This window comes from Tauraco erythrolophus, chromosome 4 (genome assembly GCF_009769465.1).
Source record: "Tauraco erythrolophus isolate bTauEry1 chromosome 4, bTauEry1.pri, whole genome shotgun sequence".
Lineage (NCBI taxonomy): Eukaryota > Metazoa > Chordata > Aves > Musophagiformes > Musophagidae > Tauraco > Tauraco erythrolophus.
Genome location: NC_141468.1, coordinates 87348139 through 87359556, shown reverse-complemented (window position 1 = coordinate 87359556; position 11418 = coordinate 87348139). Strand labels below are relative to the sequence as shown.

General features: G+C 53.1%; 1 protein-coding gene across 1 annotated transcript; it reads right to left on the bottom strand.

The window, feature by feature from the left end:
* M6PR (mannose-6-phosphate receptor, cation dependent) lies at positions 1 to 4814 on the bottom strand. The gene is made up of 7 exons (XM_086610674.1): positions 4783 to 4814; positions 3606 to 3773; positions 3286 to 3458; positions 3089 to 3198; positions 2722 to 2852; positions 2052 to 2178; positions 1 to 1545 (listed from the first exon to the last, which is right to left on the bottom strand). Exons 2-7 carry the CDS (start codon positions 3770 to 3772, stop codon positions 1423 to 1425), a joined length of 831 nt encoding a protein of 276 aa, XP_086466800.1. The 5' UTR covers position 3773; positions 4783 to 4814; the 3' UTR covers positions 1 to 1422.
* Positions 4815 to 11418: the final 6604 nt, after the last annotated feature.

Here is an 11418-nt window from a genome sequence, read left to right as displayed (position 1 = left end):
AGTGTCGCGACGTTCCGACTGCTTTGGCAGCATTAAAAACACACGAGCCTGGGCTGTGCTCTGCTGTTGCAGTGGCTTGTTCACAGTCTCTGCCCTCGAGACTGAGGGCACTTCTCTGCCAGTCTACAACAGGGCAGAATGGGATTTAGTTTAGCCCCTCACATTAAAAAGCAATTGGGCATCAAGGTGCCAAGTTCCTGAAGGTTCCCGTTCAGTCTCCCAGCTCCGCTGTACCTGCTTTCACCAAGGCTGCTGGAGAAGGTCTCTCACCCAGCCAGGAGTGGTGGCTGAGTACCACCTGCACAGGGTCAGTGGCTTAAGAGGAACCTGCACTGTGCTTAAGGGGACAGTGGGTTATGAAAGCTGTCCCTGTGAGTGCAAGAGTCCCTCACGCGTTTTTTCCTGTGTCAGCAGTCTTCTCCTTGGCTACTATGGTTCCTTTTTTATTAAAAAATAAATTCTGGTAGCTTCACGGGAAAACCCTCTGCCAGACAAGGACCTTGCAGAGAGCACGAGCTCACCCACAACGCCGACGCTCGCCGAGCTACGCGAGCGGCCGAGTTTGTCACAGGGCTCGGGTGGCAGCTCCCTGTCTCTTTCTGCCTTGATGTCCCTCTAAGCAAGCGTTCCCTTTATTGAGCAGCACGTCATTTCCTTCTGCTTCTCCACGACTGAGAAGGCCGAGACAATGTTTTGACCGAACTGGAAAGCCACCAGACTGTATTGAACTCCTAGAGCTTTTTTAGCACCGCCCCTCTCCCAGTCTGAGAGGGCGGCGTGCATCCCTGTACCTCTGTTGAAGGAAACTGGTGTGCGCTCTCCAACGTATGGCCATGAGGAAAAGAAAAGACTGCAGAGGTGCCAATGCCTGTTCCACCCCCCGAGGCCGGCGCGGAGCACTCTGTGCAGGTGGTGCTGGCAGGAGCAGCGCGGAAGCTGGAAAAGCTGAAAACGCATTCAAAGAAAAATAATTCCAGTGTCTTACAGATCCTGTAAACCCTAGGGGGGAGGGTGAGGGGGAAGATGCAGGAGATCCCTCCTATAGCTGTCCTATGGCTGTCTTAACCCATGGCTCCTCTTCCTTCCCCTTTCTGCACCCCGTCCATGTCCCTTCTTTCCTGTGATTCATCTATTCCTGTTGAGCACCGACCACTCGTGTTGCTTTCTTACTGTCTTCTGCTCAACTCTCGGCGTTTCCACCCCCCTGCAGCTCTGCTGCCTTTTAACAATCCTTAACCAGCACTGTATTCCTAAGACATGCCGTCAGGGATCAGCGCTGCCCACACCCAGAGGCAGCCATGGGACCTGGCAGAGCAGAGCCAGCGAAGCAAACAGCGTAAAGAAACTGGGAAGCGAGAGGAGGAGAGCTGGCTGGGAGGCACTGGGGAGAGGGGCAGCAATGAAGTCCGCGTGGAAAGCCCGTCACATCGGCAGCAAGTGGTCATCCCGTTCTTCCGACTCCTCGCCCAGCTGGTCGTCGCCCACCCCACGGTACGCGGCCGGGGCGTTCCGCGGCTTGGAGCGGCAGACGAGGTCGCAGCCGTCCTGCAAGCACAGCACACCGCGGCGCCGTCAGCCTCCGCGCCACGCAGCCGCTGGCATCTCCCTTCTCCTAAGGGAGCGTGCCTGCCCCTGGGCTAGCTGGGACGGGCCCCCGAACTCGGGCAGCTCTGGGCGTTCTGATGAACGGAATGCGGCAACGAGCACGGAGGATAAACGGCTCTGCCTGCGGTCACCGAGGAAAGGTTTCAGGGAGCCGGACGTGGACATTTCACTCTCCCCAACTTAACGTTCCTACGTGGATAGACTTAACCCCTCGTAAGCACCTGCTCTAGTTTGTTGTGTAGCAGTTGCAGGGTAGCGGCAGGGAATCGGTCTCAGTGAGGATTCCAAAATGGAGCGCTCAAGAAAACTAAAACAGACATCCTCTTCTTCTGCCTCAAGGTGGTAGGTCTACCCAAGAGGCACAGTCCACAAAGACAAGGCAGATGCCGTTTTCTCCTGTCCTAACATACGGGCCAGGCTGGGAACACACACGGATTTTCACTCACCGCCACCAAATTGCCCAGATCTTGCCAGAAGGCGAAGTGAGGAAACTGCTCCATGCCCTTTGCTCCCACCACAAGGCGCTGGTAGAGGAACCCACCGATGATGTAGACTGCAACCAGTGAAGCAAACCTGGAGGGCAGAATTAAAAACCAAAGCTGAGGAAATCCTACAGGCGACCTCTTCCAAGCCAGCCACCTGCCTCCGACTGGTATTTGAGCAAGTAGCTGAGCACCACTCAAGAACGGAGCTATAACCAGAGACCAGAACAGCAAAGGTCCCCAAAATATTGATCTGCAAGCACAAATCTTTCAGCAGCATTACAGGAAGTGGTGCTTCTAAGCACAAACACAGAAAATGAATCGAGACTCCTGGTCTGAATTCCCAGCTCTGGCAAAGAGCTGTCGTACAAGTTTAGGAAGCCATGTCTTCCATGTTTCAGTGCTTTTGCCCGTGAACTATGAAGGAGGATGTCTACAGGGAACAGAGCAGCTGCAGAGCTGCTTGAGCGTCGTGCCTTGAGCAAGAGCTTTTGTCCAAAAAGCTCAGAGGCACGGAAACATCCCACGGTGGCTGTGGATACTTCAATTAACTAGTCTAGAGTAGCGTTTGCTGCGTTTCCAAATGGCACCGGAGAGCACGGCCCAGACACGAACTGCTCTTCCGCTGACTCACGTGATCAGTAGGATGGAGCCAACGCTGAGGTGGGAGTCCTCAGCTGGACAAGCCACGCTGCTGTCCATCTCAAAGAGGTAGAAACACTCCTGCTCCTTCTCGCGCTCTTCCGAAATAATGCTGAATGAACTCTGTGGTTTGGGAAAAGTTTAAGTTGTGAAAAGCACGTCCAGGCATGCTGAGCTCCACCAGAAGGCAGTTTTACCGCTGTTGGTGCAGCAGGCACCGGAGGCCAGCAGAAAACCTTGCTGCCTCCTCAAAGCCCTTCTGCTTATGAACAGCCCTTCCCCACCAACGGCCCTTCCCTACCAACAGCCCTTCTCTAGGAACAGCCTCCTGCCCCTCTCCCCCACCGCGTGTCACTCACCGCAGTGACTCCCCGCTTGCAGGAAATCATTATGGCAGCTCTTCTCTTCTCGCCGCTGCAGTGCGTGCCGTACGAGTCGCCTCCTTTGTAAATCAGCATGATCCAGTCACCTGCCAGGAGGGAGACAAACCAGGCTGCGAATCCAGAGCAGGATTTCTCAGGATACTGAGAAAGAACAGCACTGGGCAGAGTCTTACTTCCATTGAAGACCTGGGTTTCGTTGATCCGTCCTATCACTGTGGTCTTTCCGTTCTGTCTGTCTGTCTGCACCAGGCCGCCGAAGTCGTGCAGCGTGCTGTTGACCTCCCTGCACACCCTGAAATGGTAGACGTAGTTTTCTGTTTTGCTCTTCTCCACGGTCACGTTAAACCTGCAGCAGGGAGAGGAGAGAAGGGATGGCCCACGGGGTTACAAAGAAGGGGCTCAGCGCAGCCCACGCTGCCGGGGCAGCCCGCGGCCCCAAACCTCGCCCTGCCCTCGGGGCGGGCACCGGGGCCCGCGGGGGGTCATGCTGTACCTCATGTGGCTCAGGGGCTCCAGTTTCTGCAGCAGGGCTCTCTCCACTTGCGACTCGCTGCCTTCATCTCCGACCACGTCGCAGCTCCTCTCTTGCGCCGGCTCGGCCCCGACGCTGACAACAAGGGCCATGGAGACGGCCAGCACGGCACGCCAAGGTGACGACATCCTGGGCACACACCACACAACACAGAGGATTAACTGTTTCAGCCCTGCAAACACACTCCAGGGTCACGGAGTCAATCATTAGCCACTTCCTCAGCCCTGGCTGCACAAAGGAGAAGTCAAAAAAAATGTAGAAACATCTCCCAGTTCCCAGGAGACGCTAAATCTGAATCTCTTCCATAGTCAGGCAATTCGCTGGGCCGATTGGGGATTCTTTTCCCGAGCTTTGCCTCGGGACCACACCGAGCTTCGCTGCTGAGCACATTAATGGGCACGGATTCAGCCGGAGCAAAGCCCGGCGGGCGGAACGCTGGGTGGGTTCGGGGCACAAACCGCTGTTTGTTATCGCTGCACCAAGAAGCTGGGCAGCAGAAAATCATTAATTAACCCTTTCTGCAGCTCTTGTGTGCGGAGCTCGCGGAGAAGAGCCGCCGCGATTCGTCATAATTAGTAATAATAATTACTTTATCCTCCTAGTGCTATAGCGGAGAACCTGGAAGCGTTTAATAACGCCGAGCTGCAACTTCACGGAACAGTTTTCTTCCGTTTGCACGGGACAAGGGAAGGGGGAAACGGAGATGTGCTAGGCAAGCTCCAACCGAAGAGAACCGGGAATTCTGCCTCTCGGGCTCGTGCTAAAATCACGTGCAAACCACCCAGTGACTGCACCAGGCGCGGCGGTGCCGCACTTCCCCTCCGTTTCCAGCGGCGCATCCCAGCCAAGCGCCGGCCGCCGGCGGGGGGCAGCGGCCCCGCACCTGACCGAGCCCCGCGACGGCCGCCGGGCCGCACCCGGCGCTCACCCCCGGCCCCGCGGGGCCATCGTGGGCGCTCACAGCCGCCCCGCCGCTTCTCCCGGCGCCGTGGCCGGGCGCGGACACGCCGAACGCCGGTGGCAGAAGGACCCGCGATCCGCCTCTCACCACACCGGCGGCAGAGCCCCGCCCGCAGCGCGACCCGCGGCGGCTCCGGGCACCGCCGCACCGCTCCCCTCCCCGCCCCGCCGCTCCCACCTGCCGCCGCCCGGCCTCCTCCCGCCGCAGGCGGGCACGGCTGTCTCCACGGGAGAGCGATCCGCCGCTCACGGGCACGCCATGCTGGGCGCACGGCGCAGACGGGGCGGCCCGCGGATCGCAGGCGCGCGCGGAACCGGCCTCCTCCGCCGCCCCGGCCGGCTCCCCGTGAACCGGAAGCAGGAAGGGTGCGGCGGAACTGGCGTTCTCCGCCAATGGGAGCCCGGGAAGCGCCAGGACGGCCGCGCCTACTAGCAGTTGCTCGGCGAATGAAGAGCGACAGCGGAAAGGGGCGGCGCCTAAAGCCCGCCTTCGGGTACGGCGGCGGGGGCGGCCCCGGGGCCCGCCTCCTCCTCCCTCTCCTTCTCCATCCAATGGGCGGTGAAAGCGGCGTGAAAATCCCGCCTCCCCTCGCCTCTCTGCCAATGAGCGATAAGCGCCGGCAGGCAGGCGCTGACCCCGCCCACCCGGCACCGCTCGCCCAATGGCGGAGACGCGCTCCCGGCGGGCAGCCCCGCCCCCCGCCCCGCCCCGCCGGTGCCGGCGCTGAAGAGGCGCGCGCAGTCAGTGCTGGCGGCCGGTTCTGCTCGGAGCGTCGTCCGGTCGGCGCGGTCTGGTGCCGTTCCTCGCTGGAGCCGAGCTCCCGCCTCGGGCCGGTTTGGGCCGCCTGCGGGCGGGTGACCGCGCCGGTACCGGCGGAAGGCTCCGCGGTGCCACGGTCCGCCTCTCCCGTTGCTCCCTCTGCGAAGGCAGCAGCAGGTCGGTGTGCCGGGCGCTGGTGTTGGGCGAGGGGCTTCGCCTCTCGCGCTTTCCGGGGCCGGGTCGGGCCGTTCTCTTCTCGCCCGGACCCCCGCCCCGCGGGCCGAGCCAGCAGCGCCGCCGCCAATGCCCCGTGTGACTCGGGCCGAAGCGGGCGGAAGGCGCTCCGGCCCCGCGGGGAGCGGAGGGGCGGCGGGGGCTGCCCCCTGCCCGCCCCCGGGCGGTGCTGCCCGCGCCGGGCCGGGCGGGCCGGAGAGAAACGGCCCCGCGGGCGGCGGGAGGAGGCGCCGGGGAAGTCTGTGGGCCGTCCCGTGAGTGGGATCCCCTGGAGCAGGGAAGGGGTGTCGGGAGTCCTCGTCCTTCGGGAAAGGAGCGGCTGAAACAAGGCGGGAGGAACTGCCCGGTACCCCCCATTCCCGCCCCCCCGCGCCGCTGGGACAGGCGGGAGAGCCGGGAAGCGGAGGGATGGGGGAGGTGTTGTTGTTAGGGTCTGGCTGTGCTTCTGGGGGTCCGCTCTGGAGGGGGCGGTCGCTGATGGAATTAATTCGTCCCCAGGCCGAGCCCGTTTGGCCGGGGCCATGGTCGGTGCGTGCCCCATCCCTGTCCTTGTCTCGGCTCCCGGGATTTTCGTTACACGTTTCCCCTCTCCATTCCTCTGAGGGGAGCAGCGAGCGCCTGAGTGGTGGCTTGGTGGCGGGCTGGGCTGAACTGGGATGCTTTGCCGTCCTGCCGTGTACCTCTGTAATGCCTAAATAGGTTTGGGGATTGTCTCGTTTTGAGGTCAAAAGACCAGTCTATCAGCTGCCAAGTCAGGCGAGACCCTTGGGTCTGACTCCCCCTGCGTTCCCTTGGAAGCTCGGTGAATCGGAGGGTTGTTTGTCTGGCTTATTGTGGGACCCGGCACTAATAGATGAACAGGAGGTAACTTGACCAGTATACCAGTTTTCCAAGAGAGGTGAGACCCTTGGGGCCGACTCCCCCTGCCTTCCCTTGGCAGCTCAGTGAATCGAAGGGTGATTCGCCCACTTATTAGGGATGGTCACTAGCAGTACTATGGGCCAACTCCTTATACTAATTCAAAAGTTTCTGGAAACATGCATATATATTTCATTTGTGACAGAATACAGGTTCGAGGATAGCCGGTGATAGTGACTGACTACAAAAACAACTTTAATTGAAATACTGCAGTGATAATATAAAACAATTACCGATCAGTGATAATACCAAATAGCTGCAAGGTGTTAGTAACTAAGTGTGCAAAACACAGAGCTCTGACCCAATAGGCGTCCCTATGGGGGGGAGAAGAGAGGTTCAGCCTGTTGACTGATCCCAGATGTTCCGATGGGGGGGGCTTCTCCCTAGTACCCCTTTTTTCTTTTGCCATTTTATATTATTTCTTTACTTTTAGGTGGAGCTTGAGTGACTCTAGTCATACATCACTTTACTGAAGTTTGTCTAGTGATGGGTGGAGGTGTGATTTAGTAGCTAATTCACCATTACTGCTAAAACAAGGGTTGGATTTGTCTGTCACCAGGTGCTCCCTCATCCCTGATAACAGGATGAGCCGTGGTACCTCTGTATTGCTCTGCTCCCCATTTCAAGGATATTGTGTGGGCCTTGTTTGTAACAGGGGGTGAGCCGTGATACCTCCATATCACTCTGCTCCCTATTTCAAGGATGTTGTGTGGGCCTTGATTGTTTCTGGGAGCAGCAGCTGTGTCCAGCAGGCCGTGTCCATCCTGGAAGCAGTAACTGTGTTTCACTTCAAAGTTGCTCTAATATTGCAGCCTTTGAGCTAAATTTTGCAAAGCTGTATTTTTCCAATTTTTACCCATTTTGGTTTTTTTCCCACATAATCCACCCCGTGACTATAATCACTCAATTTTCACAGTGCCTAAATAGGTTTGGGGATGCCTGTAGTATGCAGGACATCAAGTGTCTTATGTGTACTAGACATCGTTTTTAAATAGGTTAAACTTGTCATGATTGTCCAGATTCTCACATACACTACTATAAATAAAACCAAGCACAGCGTAATCAGGATTAAAAGAAGAACAACAGGGTGAAGCATTCCGTTAAGAACTCCTGTGGCAGTGGGTGACCATCTGAAAAGGGTATCCCACCATCAGTGTTCTGCATCTCTTCTTACTTGCTCCAGGACACGGTGTATTTCATTGGTGTCATGATGTATGGTAATTAGAGTTCTTTTACCCTTGTCCTGAATTTGTTTCAATAGTTCCTTTAGATCCTGATGTTGTAGCAGCTTCTTTGCCAAGGCAAGATCCATTCCAATAGGCACTGGTGACAGGTCTTGAATTAGGGTGAGATTTGCTTGCAGCAGCTGAGAAGATAGAACTGGTGCTAAATAGGTAAAGTCACATCCTACAATCTCAACAAAATTACATGCACAAAGATTTGTGTAGTTTTTCATATCTACAACAACATTGTCAACTGATATGGAATTACACAAAGCTCTAAGACACACACAACCCTTGCCAATGTATATGAGTGTTGTCTCGGTGCTTTCATTGGCACGGATTTCAAAATGACAGATATTCTGTTCTGTGTCAAGACAGATGTCTTGGGATTGGGTGGTGTTACCTTCACAAATGAATCCTCGTTGTTCTTGCACAATGCATGAATTGACATCAATTGTTTGCCATTTATCTCCATTTTTTCAGGCCCATACTCTATGCTCTAGAGGGTAGAGTATAGTTCTGTTGTGATTCAGTCCTAATGCAATGATGGGGTGTATTGTCAATACTAAGCATTGTATATAGTTAGCACAAAAGCTGTGGCAGTGTTGGTGGTGGAATCATTAGTAAAATTTACTAAATTCCACCAGGATTGAAATTTATTTCAGTAGGTAAGGTGCCTTCTTCACCTTCCCTTATGATTGAGGCGGTTATCGATTGCATCCATAATTGAGCTTGGATACAGCTGAGAGCTAAGGAAACGTTATTTTGGACTGTGCCAATCGCATCCATGATCAATTTGTGATCCTTTTCATTCATTTCTTGCCAATTTGGTAAGATATCTGTCAAAAGCCATTGATGAGTTCCCAGAGCCAATAAGGAAGATCGTAAAGGATGTTCCAATTTATTCAAGTCACTGGTTGTAGTGACTCGTTTCTTCATGAATACTTAAGAGTCCACAATATATAGAACTCCTAATCCTGTTCTGAGGGTTGTTGCTGGGGTGTTGCCCCATACTGCTTGTGTATTGAATGAGAGCTTGAGATCATGGTAGAGTAAAATGTAGAATAATATTTAAAACTAATATTAATATGCCCTGTGTACAGCCAATGTTTGTGTAGGTGTACTCACTTGTCCACGTGCAGATCATTCAAAGTACCTGTAAAAGGAAAAGAAAAACGCGCTCGGTTGCTGATGCAACTGGCAGATGTTAGTTCAAATGCTCTGAGCAGTGCCAGCAGGTGGTGGTGTGCCTTTGTGGTTACCCACTTCTCTGCTCGCACCCGAGACAACAGGTCTTTGGCAATGGGAACTGTGTTCACTAAATCCCCACTCTACATAAATAGGGTCTGTAGGGTGGATAGGACTGAGTTGTTGGAATAACCTCAATTCGTTGCTCAAGATCTCTAATGCATCTTTGTGCTGTTTAGTCCAGTCCCATGATTTGCCTTTTTTAAGTTATGCAAGGGACGAGCAACAATGGAAAATCCGGGAATATGCTTGTGCCAGTAACTTCAAGTTCCTAGGACTTGTTGTAACTCCTTTTTGCTGGAAGGGTTTTGCCCATGCTCTGTTTTTTCCAGAGTGTCTGGAGGGACAGAAGTAGCTCCTTGAATTAGAGTCACTAATTCTGTGATATTTGGTTCAGCTGCTGTTAGAGGTGCAGTGTTGGCATTTAACTGCCTGTAATCAATAGTGAGCCTCCACTGCCCATTTGGCTTTTTAACTGGCCAAACTGGAGAGTTGTAGGGTGAGTGAGTGGGGGTCATTATACCTCGCTCCTCTAAATCTTTTACCACCCTGTCGATCCCTGCCTGCGCTGCAGCTGGCAGAGGATTTTGTTTTGTATTTGTGACTCGGGGTGGGCGCAGGGGAGTAGATACCTCTAACAGTTCCAGGCTTACAAAGTCAGAATTAACTGGTGCCTGATTCCTGTCATTCCATCCTGCAAAGCTCCACAGTGAGCCATCGGGTAACTTCCATGTCCTTCCATTTAACAGATCAAAGCCTAAAATGTTAGTGTTGGCAGCCCCGACTGGCACTTCAGCACGGGTTAGTTTTTTATCTCCTGGAAGCCACAGAGCTGTTTTTGCTGTTGGTTGTTCTCCTTTAGTCTCAACAACCTTTACTTTGTGGTGACTGGATTGTCTGTTGAGATCCTCAGCAGCTTTGTCAGTTACTACTGATGTTTTTAAACTATCAGGGAGACGATGAATTAGAGGTGTTAATTGTGCTCCATCCATGGCAGCCAACACTGAGCATTTTCTTGTCGGGTCTCTCATGCATTGCTTGTGTGCATGAGGAAGCCAAGTCAGAGAACCCCAGAGTGGTAATTCTCAGTAGATCACCTTTTTCTTGAGGATCTATACCACCTGCCCAGTATGCCACTTGTGTAGTTAAAGAACAATAATGGTTTCCAGGTATGGTAGTTAAAAACACACCAGGACCCCAAAAACCTTCTGCCTCCTCCTCACTTAGTAAAATCCAATCTCCCCCTGTAAGGGAGACTCGCCACACGTATTCCGTTCCTGACTCCTCGGGATGTCTGGAGTATTTTGGTTTTAGTTTTGCCAATTCAGCAGGGGACGGGGGGATTGTTTGCATAGCGGTGTCAATATCTTCACTGTTATCAACAGCAGTTTCGGTCTTAATTAATGGTCTTAAAGGAAGTGGCTGAGAGTTGGGATCGGGGGTCCCTGTGATTTCGTCATCCTCGCTGTCACTACAAATGTCGCTGTCCCAAGTCTCAGGATCTGTATAATGTGCTGATTTACAGACTTGTCTGACCGAAACAGAGGACTGTTTTTCCATCCACTCTCTCTCTCCGCTTTGTGCTTCAGCGAGCAGAGTTTTGAGGTGGTCCACTTGGGTTTTAAGGTGGTCCACTTCTGATCTGAAGTGATCATTTTCAACTCTCATCAGAGTTTTCGTATAGTCCAATTCAGTTTTAAGGTGATCATTCTCAGTTTTAAGTTCACCAATTTGGTTCTCCAGTTTTTCTTTCATCTCTCTCTCAAAAGCCAATGATGCTTTTAATGTCTCATTTTCTGATTTTTACAGTAGTATATTCTATGTCTGCAACGTGTTTGGAGGGGGCAGAAAAATTCTAAGCTTCTTGCTGTGCACAAGACAAACAGGCTCCAAGCACGGCACAAATAACTCCTTTTTTACTTTTACTTATTTCAAATTGCTGTTCAGCCTGGCCTTGTTCAATGCTTTCTAATGTTTTCTCTTCATCTCTCCAATGCTTTTGAGCCCACTCCTTCCCAGCTTGGGAAGGGGCACATTGATGTTTTTGTAGCAGTTTGTCCATGGCTATCCTGCCAACTACGCCAATTTTACTGTCATGTTTTGAGGTCAAAAGACCAGTCTATCAGCTCCCAAGTCAGGCGAGACCCTTGGGTCCAACTCCCCCTGCCTTCCCTTGGCAGCTCAGTGAATCGGAGGGTGATTCGCCCACTTATTAGGGACTGACACTAGTAGTACTATGGGCCAATTCCTTGTAAAAAATAAAAAGTTTCTGGAAACATACATATATATTTTATTTGTGACAGAATACAGGTTCGAGGACAGCCGGTGATAGTGACTGACTACAAAAACAACTTTAATTGAAATACTGCAGTGATAATATGAAACAATTACTGATGAGTGATAATACTAAATAGCTGCAAGGTGTTAGTAA

Coding starts and splice junctions, on each gene's coding strand:
- M6PR (XM_086610674.1), bottom strand. CDS start 3,772: ATGTCGTCACCTTGGCGTGCCGTGCTGGCCGTCTCCATGGCCCTTGTT. Junction 3,199..3,285: donor AACCCAGGTCTTCAATGGAA/GTAAGACTCTGC, acceptor CCCTCCTGGCAG/GTGACTGGATCATGCTGATT. Junction 1,546..2,051: donor ATCTGGGCAATTTGGTGGCG/GTGAGTGAAAAT, acceptor CTGTGCTTGCAG/GACGGCTGCGACCTCGTCTG.